The sequence below is a fragment of the Silurus meridionalis genome, chromosome 1, assembly GCF_014805685.1.
Source record: "Silurus meridionalis isolate SWU-2019-XX chromosome 1, ASM1480568v1, whole genome shotgun sequence".
In the NCBI taxonomy this organism is placed as follows: domain Eukaryota; kingdom Metazoa; phylum Chordata; class Actinopteri; order Siluriformes; family Siluridae; genus Silurus; species Silurus meridionalis.
In genome coordinates this window covers 5,795,054-5,818,257 of record NC_060884.1, presented here as the reverse complement: position 1 = coordinate 5,818,257, position 23,204 = coordinate 5,795,054, and the positions used below count along the sequence as shown (strand labels likewise).

The following is a 23,204-nucleotide window of genomic DNA, read 5'->3' as shown; positions in this document are numbered from 1 at the left end:
TAGCGTTCTTCATTACTTTATTAAGGGCAGTGTACTCTGGCACAGTGTTCGTAAAATCTGATGCAGGATTATACAATCCTATGAAAAGGTCTAACCATTAATTCATTGTCATCAACCTTTGAGAGTCCATCGGTCCAATGCGCTACCCAGACATTCAGCTTGGGAAGAGCGAGAATTAGCAGAAGGTGTGTTAGCACATGAGAGAAAAAAATAATAATAATAAAATAATAATAAAAGATATTTAGTGTGTACTAAATCGTAGTGCAGTGGGTCTCCAAAAGCATGGAGTTAAACCTTTGCTTCACTTCATTATGAATCACAGATTGACGCTCGAACGCTTTACACGCTCCGGACACACAGAATATCCTTCATAGCTTTTCATCACACCTCGTCGTCCCTTCTGCATCTACATTACCCTTTACTCTTCATACTCTTCAGCATTTGTCCTTGTAGACATCTTCAAAAGGAATGAACCTCAAAACTCGATAAAGTGATTAAAGCAGCAATGTCTTATAATTTTTTTTCAAAATCTTAATAAGAAACAAAATAACTGATGGCCCTCTTATGAACCCACCCCCATCAGCAGCTCTGGTTTGGGCAAAAACGGGAAGTGAAAGAGGTCCTTCACTGCTCTTCGGAGGGTAGAATGTCAGCTTCAGGTGCTGTCGTGGCTCCCATGCTCTCCGTTCCTGTTGTGTCTGACCGAGGGTCCATTGCAGAATGCATGACTGTGAGCCACACGTCATCCATGTTGGGCATCACCAGGACTTTCTGTAGAAATTATGAAAATGGGAATTTAGATACGGATACGTGGCTTCAATTTCGCAGGAAAGAAAAGCAGAAAACTAGCCAACAGTGTAGAAGAAAAACTCCATGAGATGACAGAAGGAAGAAACCAGACTGAATAAGGAACCCATATTCATTCATTAAGACTGTGGAAAGGACATTACTTATAAACACACGTTTCGGGGCTCATGATATTTCTCACTCTCTGGTGATTGTAATGTTCTAATGATTTATTCTCACACTCTTGGTGTCACACAGATGAGGATGGGTTCCCCTTTTAAATGCAGTTCTCCTCAAGGTTTCTTCCTCATATTATTTAAAGGAGTAAGTCACCCCAGGCTTTTTCTTTGGGGATAATTACATTTAAATACGAGTGCATTTTGTTCTCTGTACATTCTGTAAAGCTGCTTTAAAACAATGTCCATTGTGAAAAGGGCTATAGAAATAAAACTGAATTGAGTAAGGTGTTATAGATGATAGTATTATACAGTTGTAAGAAAATTATGATTTAGAATCCCACTAAGCCAACCAGTGTTTAGAAATGATGGAATATTTAGAATAAGTATATTGTTTTATAAAAACAGTTTCCAGGTGTGAGTATAAAAAAAAAAAAAAAAAAAAGGTTGCATCAAAAAGTTTCAAGACTAGAACCCTACAGATCCGGTCGCTTTCGCCTAATGTCCTCCCTCAGACACCTTTAAAACCCCTTCAGCATAAAGCACTATTGGCGGCCCCTATTGGCTGATGAAGTCCTTTGGCAGACATGGATGCATTGTTCCTTCTGTTCCTGGTCAGCAACCTGGGAACGAACTTGGCAGTAACACGGCGCGTGTGCAAATCACACGTGACGAATGGCTGGACTGTTCCGTACGACACCAACAATGGCAGCAATGTTGTCGGGGGCTGAGCTTGTTGAAGATCATCCTGATCTCCGGTTGACTTTTAGCACGTGCCACTCAAAACGCTTCGAACGACTCGTTACAGCATCGCCATATGTTAAACGTACGTGAGGTCGAACGTCTCTGTGGCAGATTTGCCCGGTTTCACGCACAATTTCACGTTTTGCTCTTTGTATCAAGATGCTGAAATCACAGGCATGGTAATGCACATGGTCAGAATAGCACCAGTTGTCCAAGACTTATGAATGTCGGTGCTCCCTGTGACTGTGTGTGCAGCCTTGTGCATCTTTTGGCGTGTTACAAAACCAGTCTCGAAGGTTTTTGATACCACCTCGTATATAATCAGTTCAAGCCTGGTGTAGGTACAGTCCACTCATTATAAGCTTTTTAGGGTAACTATAATATGGGGTACAATTATTTTTATACAACCAGGCAGCTGAGGGGGGTTTGGGGCCTTGCTCTAAGGGCCCAGCAGTGGCAGCTTGGTGGTGCTGGAATTTGAACTGAATTCTCTGATCAGAGGAAACCCAAAATTCCAACCACTAAGCTATTATGCCTCATGTACCATGTCCATCAATGGTGTTTCATCTAGATCTGCGCTAGTCTTTACCTGAAACTCCTGCTTCAGTTTCTTTTCGATCCAGTCGGTGACATGTGCGAATGTCACTTCTCTCTCTCCGAGTTTAGGACGAGCCTTTAGCTCCAGAAGAGGAGGACTGCGGAAGCCGTACCTGAAAAACACAACACGCCGTTTAACCTGCCGTTAAGAGTTCTATCTAATTCTGAGCTCATTATATTCATCCATTCCTGCACTTCTCACTGCAATACTGTCAGGATGAAACGAATCCTCCAGAAACATAAGTAATTCGAATACAAAAGATTCTGGACAAAGAAAATGACAGAAGATTCTAAAGTTTGGGATAATTTGAAAATAAAACAAAGAAAAGCATGTACAGTGTGCTAACTTTTTTAAAAGTAATTAGAAACATTTTTATTTATGATTTTTTATTTAGATATTTGCATTTTAAAGTAATATGGCAATTAAATGCACTAAATGGATGAAGTGGAAAAAAACAGAAAACAAATTACTTGTTTTATTTTAAAAGAGACCTGTTACTTTCTCTTGCATACTTAGTATTGCTCTTTAAAGAAAACTTATTTCTTATCCGATAACTCGATTAATCGATGGAATAAGAGGTACTCGATTACTGATAAAATCGATAGCTGCATCCCTACAATACTGAATTACACTTCCATAATCTCCAATATTGCTGCGCGACTGAGTAACGAGAGACTGAGTTTACCATATCCTGTCAGTAGGGGGAGGCGGGATGTTAACAGCCAGCGTTCCTTTACATTCCTGGAGCTCGACGGTGAGCAGAAGTGGTGTGTTTGACACTTCCTCGATCTTCTTCCTAATAAACTCAGTTTCTGTAGCCTTCTGGAAGTATTTGTTCTTGGTTATCTTTTTCACCAAATTACTGATCCTGCTCGGCCTGTGGACTCCGCTGTATCTGGGAAGCAAAACAGGGACTTGTTCAAGACAAGAGATGCAAAGGAGTGGCAAATTTTTTGGTAAATTTCTGGAAACTTTTCCTGGAGAATTTTGGAAATATTCCCAGTTGGACACTTACCAGGAATTTATGGGAATTTACGGGAATTTACAGGAATGAATATGAATTTATTAATACAGATTTAAAAAAACACAACAACAAATTTTTGACTTTTGACATTTTTGAGGAAGTTTAAAACAAATGTAAGTAATATTTATGTAATTTATATGATAGATGGACATTCTTTGACTGTGTGCAGGATACAAGAAATGATCTGTGGTATGTTATGGATGAATGCACAGTGCATGTAGGGGGCGTGGCCTCAATAACCCTTCAGTGAGTGTGCTGTGTGCATGTGATTGATGAATGTGCAGGGTAGAAATTCAACTGAAATTGAATCAAATCTAGTCGTTTTAACCAAAATTATCCTGCAATATTTACTTTTTCAACTACATTTAAGTTCCCCGGTTATTGTCTAACCTGTAATTTTGTACATTTCCAGTTTATTCCCATTAATTCCCATGTGAATTTTCCAGTCTTGAAAATTTTGCAAACCAGTGCTGGGGGAGGAGGGGGAAGTAGTAAAAGAAACTGACCAAGAGAATACACTCACCCCTCTGCACCTGGAAGCAGGTTTTTATCAGGAACATTCTCCGTCCCGTTGTCTTCATCAGAGGACCCGGCACTGGACGACTCCTCTTCGCTATTGGCCAGACAGTAGGTCCGTGGCCTATGCCTAAGAAAGCCACACACACACAATTCACTTTTATAACCTTATAAAAAACCCAGCCCGTTGCACAATTTCACTTCAATTTCTCAGTGCAAAATATCTAAATGAACAGAACAAACAAGCAAGAAACAAAAGAACCCATTAACTATGACTGAAGATATGACATGACTCATGCATAAACCACAAATCTACCACACAAACACACATGCACACACAAAAGAATAAAGCTGTTTTTTATATATGACTCATGTACAAAAAGACAAAAAAAACAGCAGTTTAATGCATTAAGGTGTTTTTATCCCCAAAGTAATAAAGATTTCTGCAGTTAATTATTTTTATATAAATAAACCGGCCACGAGGGGGCAGCAACAAGCACCGAGAAGCTTCAATAAATAAAGACAAGAGGAAAAAAAATAAATAAATAAATATAAAATGTTTAAAAAAATGTCTTGTGTTTTGGGGTTGGACCAAAGTCTAGCTTTTAGTATGTAGATGATCTACTAAACACCCACACCTTCAATAATGTGGATGCAAAATAATGTTTTTAAATGTATTTATCTGTAAAACATTAGTGTAAAACTACTTTTTTTTTGTTTGTTTCATTACTGCACCTGAATTGTACAATCAACATTGTCCACAATGATTCTCAATGTCATTAGAGCCGAATAAATCTGGTGTCTGGGTCAAACGAGCTTTAACGCTCACCCAATTATAACCCTAATCCTAAATAAATGATTTAATTGTCTTGGCAATTATAAATCTTATTAAAAAAAATAAACCCGAACAATAATTCAAAACCAATTTCTCCATCCAGACAATTGGAAACTAATCCAGGCATTTGAAGAGAAAAAGAAATAATTGTTTAACTGAGCGAAGTTTGACAAAAGAGTTTGATCCGTGTGATTATTTCTGTTTCACTGAAATGGGTCAAGGATTATGGGGAAGATCTAAGGAGTCACAAGGCACAGAGAGGAAGGAGGGAGAAAGAAAGAGAAGTAAAATGGTTACGATGCAGGTTTATGGAAGAGGGGAAACACTCAAACTTTCATGCAAAATGAAATACAATCGAACACAATTATTTTGCTTATTTTTATTTATGAGGACAGTCTCAGCTCCCGAAAACACTAAAACGAACATGGTTTCAAATCTCACAAGCAAAAATATGATGGTCACGTTTCCACAAACCTTTGTCCATACAGTCAATCATTTTGGGTTTAAAATCGTGTTAACATATACAATAGGCCCTCAAGTCATTGGGAAGCTGAGGCTGAAACATGATTTAAGTTTTCGGTTGAGCAGAAGGCATTAAAATAACACAACAGCTCTAATGTGATGCTTCTGCTGCCTGAAACTCCACACTATATCAGAAAAGATGCAGTTACTCACCGAGAGAGAGAGCGAGCGAGCGAGACACACACACACAGAGAGAGAGAGAGAGAGAGAGAGAGAGAGAGAGAGAGAGAGAGAGAGAGAGAGAATGAAGAGAGAAAACAAGTAGTGCACGAGTTATTAAAAAGCAGCAGATTTAACTTGTGTATAAACAGTAGTAAGACATTATTAATAAACAAAAATTCCTCCGGTCAATCAAAAGAATCTGCGAATGTCTGATGATTCCATCAGTATAAATCCAAGAGCTTGTAACAAGAAAACAGAAGTCGATCATGCACTATATGGACAAAAGTACTGGGACACCTGACATGTCTTTAGATTCAGTGGAATGAAATTTTCCTTTCATTTGATGGTTGAAGTACCGTATTTTCCGGACTATAAGCTGCTACTTTTTTCCCACGCTTTGAACCCCGCGGCTTAAACAATGAAACGGCTAATTTATGGATTTTTCCTGGGTTTTTCCAAAACTTAAAGCCAAAAAAACTAAAACCATAACATTAGACTAATGAAATTGCAGAACAGGTTTAGGTGAACCAATGAAACTCTTTATATTAAATCAGATGCGCTCCCACTAAATCATCAGGTGTCCACAAACTTTACACATAACCTACTCTATATAACCCTATTATACATTTTAAAGCGAAACACAACAGATGCCAGCTATTATACAGTTAGTGTAAGACTCCTGCAGGTTATAGAACACATCAACTTAACAGCTTTAGTTTGATAAGGTGTATTAATCTTTTAACTCATGTTGATCTGTTGCCTGAAGAGTGACATGATCAAGCTCGACCCCGAGAACAAAAATCGTGTTTGTCTTACCCGTCTTTTCCTAACTCGCCCACAGCCTCGACCTCTTTCCCCAATCGCAACAGGTTCATCTTCGTCTCCAGAGTCATGAGGAACGAGCCTTTGTAGGAGACGTCCACATCAAACCACAGACCTGAAATACAGAGGGAGAGAAAATTTTTTATAAGCAACTGATACTAGAAACCTTTATGAAGTAGGAAACAGCTGGATTAGGATTTATGGATGTGAGAGAGAGGTTTTTGTGTGTGTGTGTGTGTGTGTGTGTGTGTGTGTGTGTGTGTGTGAGAGAGAGATTTGAGGTTTATTTAGTCATCATTTATATCATGACAGTTTGCACAGCATTTAGTCAGTAGAGGGCAGTGTGGACATGAACATTCGGTCTTTCAGCCACAAGAGTGTTAGTAAAGTCAGGCACTGATGTAGGTGAGGTGAGGAGGTCTGGGGTGCAGTCAGCATTCACATTCATCCCAAAAGTGTTCAGTAGGGTTGAGGTCAGTGCTCTATTGCCGGTCACTTAAAATCTTCCTGTCTAACCCATGTAAAGCATATCTTCATGGTGCGGGCTTTGTGCACAAAAAGCATCGTCATCCTGAGACAGGATTAGTTCTCCTAGTTTGTTTAAAGGAAAAATTTCATGCTACTGCATCCAAAGACATCCTATACAACTGTGTGCCTCCAACTCTGTGATAACCGTTTGGAGAAGAACCACATATGGCTGGAAGAGTCAGGTATACCAATAGTATACCAGATACTTCTGTAGATTTAGATTTTGCTCAAAGAAAAGATACTATTCTATTGATACAAACAAAACATCCGAGTGATTGTTATTATAGCGTGACCTCCCTACGAGTGCAAGGTTTCAACGTATTACAGCGTTATTCGGGTTTCACTATCGCATTAGTCAGACTGAAAGGAGACCAGAGACTGGACAAAAGAAGAAGCCAACAAATCCGTACAACAGTCTAATATAACAGGAGACTTCATAGTGAAACACGGTGTGTGTCTGGGTGATCATGCTTAAATAAAGGCACTGCATCTTTATTTTCAGTTCATTTCGTGAGAACGAGAGCGATTCTGTCAGCACATAACATCACCACAAATCAGATGTCAAAAGTTATGAGTTTGGTATTTCACACACACACACTTGATCACACCACAGTTAATCAGGAACCACTAGAAGCACTGAGGGGGAACAAGGAAGTTGCATTTTGCCAGATGACTCAACAGGAATGTTCCAACCATTCGCCTTTTATCCAAAAATGTTCATCATCATGCCAGGGGTAAGGATTAATTGTGGAAATGAATGTAGCAGTGTGGAAATGTGTAGCAGCAGCGAAACAGAGGGCAAAAAGGTCAGACAACAATAATATATATAAAGGTTACTGCACATGTAAGTAATTATTATTACACAGATTATCACACATAATTGCCCAAATATATATATAAAAATTAAAACAGAAATATGTTCTATACATACAATATCTGTAACAGTAATTCTGCCAAACAAAGGCCCCAAAGACCCTCATTACTACATTACTATAGAAACTGTTTGCAGCTAAATATAGTCTAGTCTCACCTTGATGATCCACTGAGGGCTGGGAGGCCCAAAGGATCCTGGGAGTGCACGTGCCCATGTCAAGCTCGGTCAGCGACAACTCGTTCATGAAGTAAGGCAACTGAAAAGGACAAAAAAGAAATACAAATCAGACAAAGTGACAGAATGTGGTAACGGATATTCTTACTATTGTGAAAGTGAGTCATTTCCATTAACAACCTATAATCCTTTTATACCATAGCATTTCTTTTTCTTTTAATTCATTTATAGTTGTGTTAAATCAAATGTAAACAAAATCAAACCAGTTTATTATTATTCTTATATGATTTCAGGTGAGCAATATTCTTAGAGCTGTTTTTTAAATAAAAAATTTTTAATGCTCTGTGGTATCATCAGCATGTGTTAACTATGCCTTCTGAGAAAAAGCCAGATTTTCTGATGTTCCCTTTCAGGTCTCATGTGGTCTCAGTGCAGAAAAGCGTGCAAAAACATTTTTTTCCATCTCTGCCTTGTCTATAACGCAACACATTTACTGAATTTGTTTTTGCAATTCTGTATGAAGTTATTCAAAAGGTAACTGGCATGTAGGCTTGTATGAAAAACTCTAATGGAAAATTTGAGATAATGTGAGCTTCTGAACAAAAGCTATAATTAAACGATTATCAGTATGACCTCTGGCCTCTCAGACCACTCAAATAAAGACTTGCACATTTAACAATAGATTCAATGTCAATCCCTTATATAAATTCACCACATGCACACATATATGAACATCTGACTCTCCCAACCATACATGGTTCTTCCCCAAACTGTTTCCACAAATTTGAGGAACATACCTCAGTTATTCAGTCACGGTTCGGTTTAATTTCGGTACGGTTAGAGGAAAAAAAAAAAAAAAAAAAAACGCAAATGAACTCTTGTTCATTATTAATAGCATTCGTGAACAACTATTTAGATTTTTAAAACAATTTTCAATAAAAGGCCTGCTTGATTATATAATATATAAAATATTTGCGAATATTTTATTATAAAAAATAAAATAAAATAAATCAAATTAACGCAATGTGGCGACCCCTAATGGGAGCAGCCGAAAGAAGAAGAAGAAGAAGAAATGAAATAAATGAACAAATTAAAAATGATAGTTTACAATTTGTTCGATCCCATTTGGTTGATACAGATGTGTATGTACAGTAAGTGTGTGTGTTTGACATAAATTTTTTTATAAAACTCTAAACAATCCATAGCACTAGCCTTAGCCGCTAGCCACGTCCCTTTTAGCAGCTAACACACTATGGATTCTTTAGAGTTTTCATGCATGAGCAAAACAAATCAAACAAATCCGATATGGAGTTAATAGCCACAGTGCCACTGCACTAACTCTAGTTTATTTTTTAATACCCCTGGCAGTGTTTTGTGTGTTATTAAGTTTGATAATAATAATAAAAATAAATGCACCAAGAGTGCGGTCCACCATTTAATACGTTCCTGAGGAAACTCCGATTTTACCTAGAGGTTCCGCACGTAAAAATGATTGCCTCGGTTTGGTACACACGTGTACAGAATGCACTGCACCGAAAAAACTTCAGTACGAATACATGTACTGTTAGACCCCTATCAAAAAGCACATACAAATCTCAGATGTGCACAACCACAACCTTTTGCTTCAAGGCCCTGTAGTGGCATTGAGATGTGTAAATTCTTTTGTTGTTCCTTCTACAGATTTTTCATTTTTATAGCATTGCTGAGAAATCTATACATGATTCACACACAAAATGAATACGTGTATGAAAGCTACAGAGAGCAGAAAAGTTTTAGTACAATTCAGAGCTGATAATCCCCATCCAGCTCAGAAGATAAATCATCATAGCTTATTATACAATGAACCAATGTTGAATTGTACAAGAATGACTGGGATTATAAAGACAATTTAAACAGAAATTTCAGTACTGTACTATCCTATAATCTTCCTGTACCTGATATGACTGTACATACTAACAATATTACCAACAGTATAAAGCTGGTAGGAAAAACAGCAAAAGAAGTAAGAAAAAAAGATTTCTAATGCTCACCCTGATTTTACTGAGCTTCATCTGGATTTTCTTGGACACCCATTCAGACCAGTGCTGCTCCTTGAAGAAATCCCATGCGATTCGGCCAATCAAAGAGTTCAGCCAGCTCAAATGTGCCTCCTCTTTTTCTTTTACTGGACTGCTTGGCAGCTGATTCACAGGCAGAAACCAAAATCAATAAATGTGTCTGGACGTACGGTATACGGACTTACGCATCATATTTGACGATAAGGCACAAATTAAATGGAAAACACACAATCTCATTCATGCACAGACTCCATAACACACTCAGGTGACCTCTTACCATCATGGGACCTTCTTTTTTTTTTGTAGGTGAAAAAAAAAAAAAAAAAAATCATCCATCCGTCATAATCTAAAAAATGCATCAAATAGAAAAACACTGCAAAATAACATTGCTCTTTTTTCCCCCAAAAAGGTGGTAAATCTAGTTATCATATATAAAAATATATTATAATTTTCTGTGGAAATGTGTGGAAACACAAGCAAACCAATCGACACACTTCTTTGTGCGATACCTTTTTCCCCATCCCGGGGCTGCCGTGTGGGCTTTCTCCAGGACTGCTGTTGGCACTGGTCGCTTTAGATGCGCCGACATAATTGGCCATGTAGACGCTGTATTCCAAAAGGGACTTCTGTTTAGCACTTGCATTCGACTCTCTCTTAGCTACCTGGGATGACAGGAGCTCATCCAGACTGCCTCTGCTACTGCTGCGGCTATGGGTCAACACTGGAGCTACGCAAACACACACATGGAATAGGCATTTTAAATATCCGCTGGATGTAACACGTATAAAATCACATCACTTCCTGAAACTGGGGCTCTTGTTTACTGCTTAGGAAAGCCTTTTCTCACAGCCCTACATTTACACTAGCAACCAAAAAGAACTGACACAAGCCAGTTACATTTGATCTCATTCAGATTCAGCGGCGATGCGTTTAAGGGCCTTGCTCAGGAGCGGCAGCTCGGTGTGGCGGGAATTTCAACTTCGGACTTCGGATCTAAAGTTCAATGCCTTAACTACTAAGCTACCACCTCTCATAAGATATTCTTTACATGGGTTAAAGTGGGTGATCTTAAGTAGCCTGCTATAGACCTATGACCTCAACCCTACTTAGCACCTTCGGCATGAACTGGAACGCTGAAGTTTGTTGCTCAGTTCCTGATTTTTCAAACATGCTTTTGGCTGAATGCACATAAAACTTCACAGACACACTCCGAGATTTAGTAGAACATCTTCCTAGAAGAGTTTGTTTTAATGCCATGCAAGCATCACTTCCCAGAAGGGTGGAGTTTATTATACAAATAATAAACATCAAATGTGAAAATGCTCTTATATCATCTTAGTCAAATTTTGGACATAATCCAATTTCACTGTTTCTAGGAAACACTTGAATGACATGCACCGGCATGGAGTTGTGTACATGGACATTAGAGTACAGGTTTTGACAAAAAGTTAACAGTAAATAATAGTTAGATACGGTGATGTGCCAATGCCACACCCCCACAAAATCCATCCATATGGTTCTCTGGGATACAACGAAGTTCAAGAGTGGGTTCATTCTGTGTCTTTTTGTAAAGGTAGGAGTTTGAACAATATTGCACCAAGTACAGTAAAACTATGCGACACTTCCTGTTTGTATTATGCAACCACTAAAATACTGGAAACTCCTTCGCAAAGAAAGCGTATAGGCTTATAAAAATCACGTAGTACAAATTTGGTTTAAATCTAGTGAATTTAATAGGAGGGATTTTTTAACCTCAAAAAATAGCCAACTGCTTGTTGTTGAGTTAACAGAAGTGATTGTAAACATGTTCTGTTTTAATCAGATCCATCAGTTCAAGTGCATGTTGGTGAAACTGGATGCTCATCAAAAGGGAAATGGTCAAAAAGGACACTATGGCACTCCGGGGTCAAGTTTCTGAAAGCACCCGATGGAGACCATTTCTGGTGTTTGTGCCCAGCGTTTAAAATGGCTGAAAATAATAAGCAAACCAAAAGCAAGCAGGTCCCTTGGCACCCACGGTACTGGCATATAGCACTGATCACACTCCCACTAAACTGTGCTATTTCACAACACTGGCACACAAACAATCTATTACAAGCAAGTCTTCCACATTGATTTGATTTTAAATGGGCAGAATGCTCGCTTTAGATTTATAGGGCTCGTTAAAGATATCTATACTTATGTTAATATTGGTGTTACTGTTATTGATTGCAGCTGAGACACTCACCGCTCTTGCTAGTTGTCAAACTTGTCTTTTTAGCTGCCTCAGATTTGAGTTTCGAAGCCAGAAGAATTCTCCGGAACCACTCCTCTTTTTCCCTTCCTGTTCTTCCAAACAAGTAGATGGTGGGCAGTTCACGATCTGAACCCACCTTTCCCCTTTCCTGTGAGCCTGCAATGTCCTGATTGTCCTTCTCTTCTGAGGCCTTGTCCGCGTCTGCCTTAGACATAAAGTCGTCCTGCTTGGCCAGCTCAATGCGTATTGGGTACTTCTTGTTCCACACCCGCTTCCTGGCGAGACCTTGGGGCACCAGGGACACCTGGAAAGATGATGATCAGTTAAAATTAGATTCACTTCCAGACCTGGGGCAGGGAAAAAAAAAACCCGGAAATTCATAATCTGAATACTTCTCCTGGTAGTTTCCTCTTTCTGACAAATCATGTTCATGTAATGTATTAGAAAAGGTATACTCTTAGAGAGGTCGATATGGGTTTTTTTCTAGCCAATGCCGATATATAGAAATCACCATTTTTAATGCAGGTTTCCTTTGACCGGTTTTCTTTTTTCCCCCCCTTCACCTCATAAAATCTAATAGTTAGTAAATAAGATGTGATACAGAAATTAAACATTTATTGAACAACACGAGCCTCTCCAATCAGTGCACTTGTTAGCAGGGTTTGGTCCCTGAGCCTACCAGGAATTAAAGCTGGTTGAAGACTCGCTAACAGTACACTTCCAAAAACTTACTTTCATTCTCTCTTCAAATGTGATTCTTATTATCTCTTTAAAAGCAGCATCATATTTAACCAAAGAAAAATATAAGTCTAGATTAAAAACTAATAATAAGAACTTAAAGCCTGGGACACAACAAGCTGACGGTCGACCATTGGGGAGTGCCAAGTGGTTTTTGAAAGTCGGTAGGCGATTCTGCATGCTTGTTGCGAGAAAAAGAACTCCGAATAGCTATTTTAGATTAGCGAATTAGCACAGGAGAAAAAAATAGAACACAATTGTTGTCATTCTTGCTCTTGTCTTTGCAACTTAGCAGACATGATTGAAAAAAACAAAACAAAAAACCCCACAATGAATCCATTAATAATGATCATGGCAGGTTCGCTGCTTATTTATATATTAACAGTTTTAGCTCTTCTGGTTTCACGGTTTGGATGCGGAATACAGATTATACAGACAAAAAAATGCCAAAAATCGGCCTGATTGATTGGCTGGCCGATCAATCAATCGACCCATTTCATTATATCCCTTTATATGGTTAATTCTAAACAATATTAATCATGTGAGAAGTTTAAAGCTTCATTCCCCCCACCCCACACAAACACAAACCTTGCTGTCTGTAAGATCGTAGATTTTTTGGCTGATGTATGTGACGTCGGGTTTGGGTTCGTTGTAACTGGCTCTCCTGGCAATGTTCTTGTTGGGTTTGGAGATCCGCAAAGTTGAGCCTTCCAAGCGCACGAACACAGAGTGGGTAAATGTTGCGTGATATGTTTCTGGATTGTAATTCTGAATCTCGTTCATCCAACCCTGTAGGAAGAAAGCAACAGGGTTCACATTTCACTCACTCAAGCAGCATTAAATCATGTAATTGTGACAAAGAGCTCAGATTTTTAGGCACAATGTCAACAAATTTGATTCGATGTTGGTGTCATACAGCAATTCCAGGCGTGATATACAAGCAGAAAAGAGACAACAGTACTGTTCGGAACATAACACTGACCAGTTATGTAATGTGGCCAGACGACGTCTGTCGTTATTGCAATTGATTCACACAGCGTAAACAATCTCTGTGTAAAAGAACAAGGTGAAAGTGTCCCCACGTCTCCAATCCTATTTGCACTTAACACAAATTCAGTTTTGATCTTTATTAGGACCACTTGGTGTAGTGGTCAGGGCTTGGAACTCAACGGCTTACCTGAAAACCACAGAAGTGTCCCTTCTCTGACAAATCCAATTAAACACAACCTATATTTTATTGTACTTTTTTCAAATTTGGTTGTCATTCCGAAGACTAGATGAAGCATGAAATCTCTCAGGATATAACAAAATATTTTCCAACAAATCTATTTGGGCAAATTACAAGGGATTATTTATTTTATATTTGGGGCGCGTCTGTTAAATATCTTGCACATAAACATAACACATTCATTGATGCCAGGAATCTTATCTGAATAATAATTGATGTCTTTCAAAGTAATAAATCAAGGCAACAGCTTAAATCGGCTCGTTTTTCTCTGCATTTTTGTTCACCGCATGGCATATTGTTCGACTTTTCACACTTACAGAACCTGGCCAAATCCATAAGCCAGAATCCATTAATGCTTTTTGGAAACCAGTATGGCAACATTTCATTATGTTTTACTCATTAATAAATACAACAATCTTTACAAACCTATGAAAAACAACTTTTAACTAAATAATCCAAGCTAAATCTATTTCATATTAAATAGAAGGCTTACATTAGTGGTGTGCGATATTGACAAAAAAAAGTTTGTGATGGAGAATAATCTTTTCCAAGAAGTTAAAATTTAGTTTTTTTTTACTTTTATGGGCGCTTAGTGTGCATCTACTGAGCCGAATTCTTACTTTTAATCAGTCAATTAGAATAATAAGACATTTTGGCTGTTACCAACCAAATGGAATCAGTATTTTATAACACAATAAAATATAAATATTATAATAATATACATTTTATAATATTTTCTTAATAGCTGAGATTATTTTTTTTCCAAAAAAAAAACAAAAAACCACCATTTCAAATTTATGTGATTATTGAATAACTATATAAAAGTATCTTGAATTTTGTGGTCATTCTAAATAGATTTACTTAATCGCAAAGTATGCATGCGCTCTTTAGGTGCATTTTGCAATATACTCAATAATGTCAAATCATTAAAAACGATTACGATATTATCGTTATATATATATATATATATATATATATATATATATATATATATATATATATATATATATATATATATATATCGACACCTAGCTTACATGTGACTATCGAGGAGTACGCCTGATTTTTCATATCAACCAAGTTCTCTAGACAAGATCCTCCACAACCACCAAAACTAGCATTTTATTACACAATATGAATAAACTACACACATAAAATAATGAAACGGTATAAAAGTGTACAAAAGGTTGCCTTACTTGACACTTTAAGCTCAATAAGTCAATAGACCTCAAATGTATAAGAAGCTTGTTGAAATATTTGCAACAACGAAACAGGCGCTGATAAATTCTGTACATAATTGGTTAGATTGTTCAGAATTGGTGCTTTTGTAAGGTAATTTATGATAGGAATGACCCTTTATAACACAGCACGAACTGTCTGGGGCAGTTTTCTGGTCATGAGTGTGAGCATACACCGACCTATGCCACCGACCAGGCATAATTCTATGGGCAGAAATCAGGCATAACTTGACCACCTGCCTAATATTGTGTTGGTCCCCTTTTTGCTGCCGACAAATTCGTGACCCTTCGAGCATTAACAGCATTCACAACAGCAATTTGAGCTACAGGTGCTCATTTGTTGGATCGGACCACACGGGTTCTAACTTAACTTTGGGGACAAAATGTTGAGTTGCTGCCTGATATATCCCACCCACTAACAGTTACCATGATGAAGAGATAATCAGTGTTATTCACTTCACCTGTCATAATGCTATATTGTCATAATGTTATGCCTGGTTGGTGTATTTATAAAGTTAGAGGTTAAAGAATGACTGAGCTAAACTCTTCAAGAGCAATTAATCATCTGCTTCCTAAAAGTAAAAAAAAAAAAGCAATGTGCCAAATTTCTCTCATTCAGCAAACTACTGTTTGAAAGACAAGACCTACCTTAAAGATGTCTGGCTCTTTGAAGTCCAACTGGGAGACATTGCACAGATCCCGCTGCGCTCTTAAACATCTAATTCGGGGTAGATTTGGGCCCGTTAGCCCCACTACAACGACAGCTAACATGAATCCTAGTGCGACACCCAGCAACATTCCCCCAAGGTAAGTTGGCAAAGGGAGAATAAAGTATCCATAGGTAAGGATGGTCAGAGCTAACAAAGTTTTATATGGAATACTACATGCTGATACCAACTCTAATTCATCTTCATTAAAAGTGTTATAGTGCTGACTAGGACGCTTGGAAGCACCATTTCCAGTCTTTGTGTCTTCAGTATGATCGAGCTGAACTTCTGGATCCATAGAGGAATCCAAGTCATCGCTGTAGAGTTTAGAGAACTTTTCGTCGTCCTGCTTGGCCAATGCCGACATGGAGCACTTGCTAAGTCCCAGAGAGGACAGAGAAAGTGCAATAGGCTTGCTTTCAACAGCTGAGGCCAGCTCAGTTGCCTCTGGGGAGACACCTTCATCCTCCAGGTCACTGTCTTCTTCTTTGATGCTGTAATTATTGTTGTTTTCATGATGGCCATTTAAAGTGGAAAAAATGGTCAGTTCTGTGGCACTTGAAAGCGGTTTCGGCCTGTAAATACTGGAAGAGTCATCTCCAATAATCTTGCTGATCAAGTGCAAAGGATCTGAAATGGCTTCTGAAAGGCGCCGTTTGGTGTCTTCGATGCATGCCTCCACCTCAGACACTTTGAAGGAGAAGCTGCGGTTGTCGGGCGAGGTTAACGGAGACGTTGGAGCAGTTTTGGAGTCTCCCGTACTTGAAGAAGATCGGGGTTGGGTAAACTGTTTGAAGAGAGGCAGACTGAGTAGGGAGTCTGAAGCGCGATTCGATCCAGTGGGATCCTGCGTCGTGTCTGTGGAAAAAGATTTGACCAGATTCTTCAAATGGCGATGGCGCATTGAAGGAGGAGCAGGAACTCCTACCCGGGGCTCCAGATCTGTAGACAAAGACTTCATGAGGTGGAGAAAGGCCTTGTCCATTGAGGGAAGAGACATGGATTTGGAAGGTGAGGAGTTAGTAGAGCCTGAAGAGGAACCGGCCCCCTTTGTAGCTTCAGTGGAAACAGAGGTACTGGTACTTTGTTCCTGCTTATTAGTGTTCTGATGACCTGGCATGGCTGAATCAACATTAGAGGCAGATGTCCCTGCCACCTCTGCATCTCCTGTAAGAATGAGGTCTTCACTTGCTTCCATGGCCGTTACGACTCCTTGACTCGGCAGGTCTAATGGTTCGTATAAGCCTTCTTCTTCCTGGTCCTCCTCCTTGCCCATTGCAGAGAAATGGATGGTGATGGTCTCTCGGGATAGCGAGCGCTGCACATTTAGTTTAGAAGCAGAAGAGGGCTTGACGGATGAGAGCAGGGGTGGATCAACAGGACCATCCTCTCTACCAGCCATCACCACTGTAGGGTTAGAGCCTGCACAGAACAGAAACTTAGATCAGAGGAAATCAAGCCAATACCTACATACATCAGAGTTCCTATACATTTTCATAACTTAAATATGCGTTAAATATTCCCACAAGATTTTTAAGACCATGTTCAAAATCTGAAATAATGATTTCAAATTCCAACTAGAACATGCCTTACGATACACATCTCTATTGTATGTCAAAGTCAGAATCTTTGATGTGTGCTATTATATTACCAGATAATTGCCCAGAAGGCTGTAGCAACTGTAGCTCACACAAATTAACACCAAACCTGTTCAATGCACAGCATTTTTATTAAAACTGCAATTCTACAACAGTGCATTGTTAATTATTCATACTTTTAATTTTTAAACATTTAATCCTACAGCAACAGATGTGCAATTCATCAACAAATTACAAAACAGAACTATAGTCCATTAACAAACACCTTTTGGTCATGTCCACACAAATAAATTTTCGTTTGAAAAGGCATATTTTCCTCTTTGTTTTGACCTTCTGTCCACACCAAGATGCCATTTTCAGCCAACGAAACCGCAGCTTTTTGAAAACGCTCTCCAAATGGATCATGTCGCAGCGTGGACGGAGCCGGAAAGTTAAAGACGCAGGACGGATTGCTCTACGTTTTGCTCATGCGTAGTACGGGGACGCAACCCAGAGGTTTCGGTGTGGATAAGCAACTTTTGAAAAGCGTTCGAAAACAAAAGTGTGGACGTGGCGTTTTTTTTTTTTAATTTGTGATTAGTGTAGACATAGACTTTGTTTTATAAAGAGAGAAAAAAAAAAACACAACAAATTATGATATTTTTGAAAGTCGAATAGGGCAATACAGTGGTCCCTCGGAACTCGTGGGGGTTACGTTCCAAGACCTAAGTGAGTTCCGAAAATGCGTACATCCGCCACCTCTATGGTACCTTAGTGAAAATTCATCTAAACATTATGTCATTTTAATACAAAAAATTATGAAATTTGTTAGTGAAAACATAGTTTTAAATGTTATTCCTAACGTTCCTGAACATTCGGTCCCGCTGCGGATTTTAGGTTACAAATGAGAACCCGTAAATTTTCCAAACTGCGAATTATTGGGGGTTGACTGTGGTATGGAAACGCAAATACTTCAATATTTAGTGTTCTCTTTTCCATAGACCTGAAAATCTAATTCTATACGTTTTCTATATTTTTCTAAATGCATAGAAACCCTGATACATACATACATACATACATACATACATACATACATACATACATACATACATACATACATACATACATACATACTGTACACACATATACTGTACACAGTTTATAAAAATGCCATTATACAAGTCATCTAAGTATATCCCTTTGGACAATCTTGGTATTTTGAAGACATATTTTTTCTAATACTGCAATTCCAGTTATTTGGTACAGGTTTGCTCGTAGGTAAAAAGTGGCCCGATCAAATAAAGATGTTCACCATTCTTATAGACTGACTCAAGAATTAACGCCGCTTAAACCAGGCTCAGCGTATCGATCTGGAGTGCACTTACTGGCAATTTTCGGATCATATTGCATACAAAATCAATTCCGGAGTCAGAAGGCTGTGTTTGAACCAACCTCGTGGAGCACAGTAAAGAAACTGCTCGACTTCTACAAATGTAAGGACAAACAGCTGTTTGTGAGTAGTCGGAATAAAGAATCCCTAGCTGTAATTTCCATCGTAAAGCGGAGACCTCTGGCTTTTAATAAGCTTCCCACACTCGTAAATCCTACGTGAACGGCAAAAGGGTAGCGTAGACAGAAACCCAGAACACATTGTCTTTGTATTTTATCATCTTACTTACTTTCTCTTTTATTTTTTTTTACCAATGCCATTAGAAAGAGAGATGACAACAGATATTAATGGCCTTGAACAGAATGGTGTATACAGCCATTAAATCACACAAAATCACACTACACACACATAAATCACCACAAAATAGCCATAGATTAAAACTGGTGTTCTCTTGAATTACACCATGCTCAGACACATTCAGAAAACTAATCCGTCATTATGTAATACTTCTATATTTTGCAATGGGCGATAATCGACTCAGAGAAGAGTGACCACAGCCATGGAGAGTCATTCAGTACAGACTTGCCCATGACCTTCAAAGTGAACAAGTTTTAGAATTACAGTCCACCTCTTGCTGTCAAAAAAATCTTCACTTCACTACAAAACCTTACATATCACTTACATATAAACTCTCATGCAGGTTCTATGAAGACTCTCATACTGTATTCATGAGAATGTGGAAAAGCTCACAACCACCACAAATTGCCCCACATAGGGGATTAGCTACACTATACAGACAAAAGTATTGGGACACCTGACTTTCCCAACCATATGTGGTTCTTTCCCCGTAATTGTTTCGGGTGTCTTTGGATGCAGTAGCATGAAATTTTCATTCGAATTAAGAGAACCAAACCTGTCCCAGCAAGACAATGTGGTCAAAGAAAACTCCATGTAGATATGCTTTACATGGGTTGGAGTGGAAGATCTTCTGCTTTAGAGCTCTGACCTCGACCCTGTTGAACAATTTTGGGATGAATTGGAACGCTGAGAAATTGCACCGCAGCAATCCTCCATCTTATTTTACTACCACCCTTGTGGCTAAGTGAGCACCGATGTCCACAAGCACACATCTAGTGGAAAATCTTCCCAGAAGAGTGGAGGAAATTATGAGCAAATTGGGACTAAATGTGGAATGCGATGCTCAAAACACATACCATACCCATGACCAGGTGTCCGCAAACATTTGACAATACAGTGTATTAACGTACCCCCTAGACATCGCAGATTTAGTAATAAGCTTTATGGTTTGTTCATACAGCCTGAATTTACAGGAGGTAAATGGCAAAAACTGATTTTCGCAGACAGCTCCTCGAAATTTCTTTATATGGCAACTCTTGGAATCTTTTCCAACGTCAACGTGAAAGTAATGGTCATTAGAAAGTAGGCGTCAACTTTCCAGATGTGTGTAAAAAGCACTGCCATGCTGACTGATTTAGAGAGGGTAAAAAAAATAATGCTAAAACTTATGTAAAGAATTTCATTAAAAAGACAAAACCATAATATAATGCCAAAAAAGCCAACACAATCCAAGCACCTTGGGTCACACATGTCTCCAAGTGGTCTTGTGCCAAGTCCAAGCTTTAAAGCAATTACTGAAATGAGGATCGCAACACGGCTCTTCAATTAAATTCATCACTGGATTTAGAACTGAAAAACCACTGGACTCTACTGGTACAAAGCATTCGAACCTGCTTTATTAAAAAATAATAATAATAAATTCTTGGTCTTACCGCAAATCGATTATCCAAGACAGATGTAGAAGTCTTTAGATTAGAATAAAACTGTAACACTGATAAGAAAGACAACATTATATACCAGTTGAACCTTGTGCAAGCTGCATGCCTTAATGACTAAATGCGTTGTTCACGGTCACACGCATAACGAATGATCAGGAGCAATGATGAGAAATGGGACCAAAAATATCCATTATTTCATACTCACAAATTGTTCCTTTTATTAAAAACCCCCCTTTTCTGTGGATTGGCTGTACAATCTGACATTGTTACTTGTTGGATTATAGGATTACTGTTTGATCGAGATGACAATACTCTTTATTTCTTTATAATTATAAGGTAACTATAAGTTTTTTCACATATATTTTAAAGTATTATTATTATTACATGCAATCCAGCTCTAGGTCATGATCACCAACATCTTGACTCGATAAAAAGTACATTATATCCACAAAAAAGTGGATTTTTTTTAGCATCGCATTCCACATTTAGTCCCCATTTGCTGTTAATACCGTCCACTCTTCTGGGAAGATGTTCCATTAGACTATAGAGTGTGGTTGTGATGATGGGTGTTTATTTAGCCACCTTGGCTTTTTAATAAAGTCAGGTAGTAGGGTGGCCTGAAATCTCCATCACAAAGGTGTTCAGTAGCAGGGTTTCACAGTCCGATTTAAGACTTTTTAAGAGCATTAAAAATGAAATTTGAGACTTGGATAACAACATAAAAAAAATAAAAATAAAAAACACACATACGTTGTTAGAAACTGGCCTTAACAAAGCCCTAAATAAATTTTTCAAGCCAACTATTACGAAACTTGTACTTCCCCATAGCTGAAAAATAAAATCTGTTTTAAGTTTGTATTGCAATCCAAGAGCAATTCGCTCGAATAACAAAAAGCTGATTGGCTGCTTGTCTGTTGCTCTCATTTGTAGTCGTATAGATGTGTAGTAGTAGCAAATTAAATAAAAAAAAAAATGCTGAGGGAGCATTTCAATGAGCATTAGAGGTAGCGTTACATGGACTTCGGAAAATAAAGACCCATTTTAAATGATTTAAAACCCAAAACAGCAAATTTAAGATTTTGTAAGGCCTACAATTTAGATTTTTAAACTTTAAGACCCAGAGAAACCCTAAGAAGGTTCCAAAGGAGACCACTCAAGATCTTCCAATCCAACCAATGAATAAAAAGAAGTTTGCCTTGTGCACAGGTGCATCTTCATGCTAGAAACAGGTTTGGGTTTTCTAGCTCAAGAAAATCCAAAGATATCCTACACAGATTGGACACCTCTAACCTTGTAGTACTAGTTTGGTTGATGAGGGTCACGAGCACAATGACACTATTCTTCGGCTATAAACCTCGACAGGCTGCCGCCGAAGCATTGCCTCATGTCGCACGCTGCTACGCTCTGAGCTGCCCTTAATTCCGTCTGTCTCTATGTGCCCAAACAAAAACACGCTCGTAAATGAAATCAAACAGGAGTCGATTCAAAGTTCAAACAAAAAGGTGTTGTGTTCGGAGTCGAAATTCTGAATCAGTCTTCTCATATCAGACTTTCGATCTCGAAAACAAGTCCAAAACTTCCAAAACATTCGGAAATTACTATAATATATACATATACACTGAAGAATACAAACACTTTCCTTTTATACATTATTAAACACTACTGCGCTACTGTACAAATTGGTTTTCAAAAGTTTGGAATGGAGTTTGGTAACACGCCAACAGATGGCAGCACAAGGCTGCACACACAGTCTAAAGGAGCACCAACCCTTATAAGTCGGGAGCTGTGCGACTGGTGCTTTTCTGATCACGTGCGCACGCTGTCACACTTGAGTTTCTCGCCAGAAACAACGTGATCTCATCCCCGCACTCACCCTACTCGCCAGATTTGGCTCCTTGCGGACTTCGCCCTCTTCCCAAAGATGAAGGTCAAAGATCGGCGTTTTCACACCATTGCGGAAATCCAGCGCGAATCGCAGAAGGTGCTTGTACGCTTCGAAAGAAAGACCACCAGGACAAGTTCTAGAAGTGGCAAGAACGCTGGGATTGTATTGCTGTGCAGGGGGGAAAAGGTGTACGCGAGGATAAATTAAGTACTTCATTGTAAACAGAGCTACTCTCAAAACTTGATACCACCTCGTACATGCCATGCTGTTACAGAACATGTACTTCTGACCAATCGGGTTGAAGGATTCACAGCACTGAGACACAATTACATCTATGTCAGATTAAATCAGGGACGCTTTAATTACTGCGCCGCTTTAATCTACTGAACCCGTCTCATTTATGTGAGAAATGAGATAAACCACCACCATTCACAATACTCACACAAAGACGCACGCAAAAACGCACACAAACTTAATGAGATCGAATCAGACTGATCAACTAACCAATGATCATGAAAACAAAGCATGTGTAATCTACTGTGTGCTAACGACCTTAGATAATATCACAGTTGACCAAACAGCATTTAGGTC

The 23,204-nt window shown here is 38.6% G+C and overlaps 1 protein-coding gene across 3 annotated transcripts in view; it reads right to left on the bottom strand.

The window, feature by feature from the left end:
* LOC124385254 (testis-expressed protein 2-like) overlaps nucleotides 1–23,204 on the bottom strand; it is a 39,961-nt gene continuing 16,757 nt past the window's right edge. For 2 of the 3 annotated variants that reach the window (XM_046848473.1, XM_046848483.1), the window contains 11 exons: nucleotides 15,907–17,387; nucleotides 13,381–13,581; nucleotides 12,046–12,358; nucleotides 10,328–10,545; nucleotides 9,792–9,941; nucleotides 7,744–7,843; nucleotides 6,180–6,300; nucleotides 3,852–3,974; nucleotides 2,990–3,199; nucleotides 2,296–2,416; nucleotides 1–771 (listed from right to left, as the gene is read on the bottom strand). In XM_046848473.1, coding sequence (XP_046704429.1) covers nucleotides 625–771; nucleotides 2,296–2,416; nucleotides 2,990–3,199; nucleotides 3,852–3,974; nucleotides 6,180–6,300; nucleotides 7,744–7,843; nucleotides 9,792–9,941; nucleotides 10,328–10,545; nucleotides 12,046–12,358; nucleotides 13,381–13,581; nucleotides 15,907–17,367 — 3,165 coding nt within the window. In that variant the 5' untranslated portion in view covers nucleotides 17,368–17,387 and the 3' untranslated portion in view covers nucleotides 1–624. The remainder of the gene's footprint in view (nucleotides 772–2,295; nucleotides 2,417–2,989; nucleotides 3,200–3,851; nucleotides 3,975–6,179; nucleotides 6,301–7,743; nucleotides 7,844–9,791; nucleotides 9,942–10,327; nucleotides 10,546–12,045; nucleotides 12,359–13,380; nucleotides 13,582–15,906; nucleotides 17,388–23,204) is intronic. The other variant, XM_046848491.1, reaches the window with a different exon arrangement.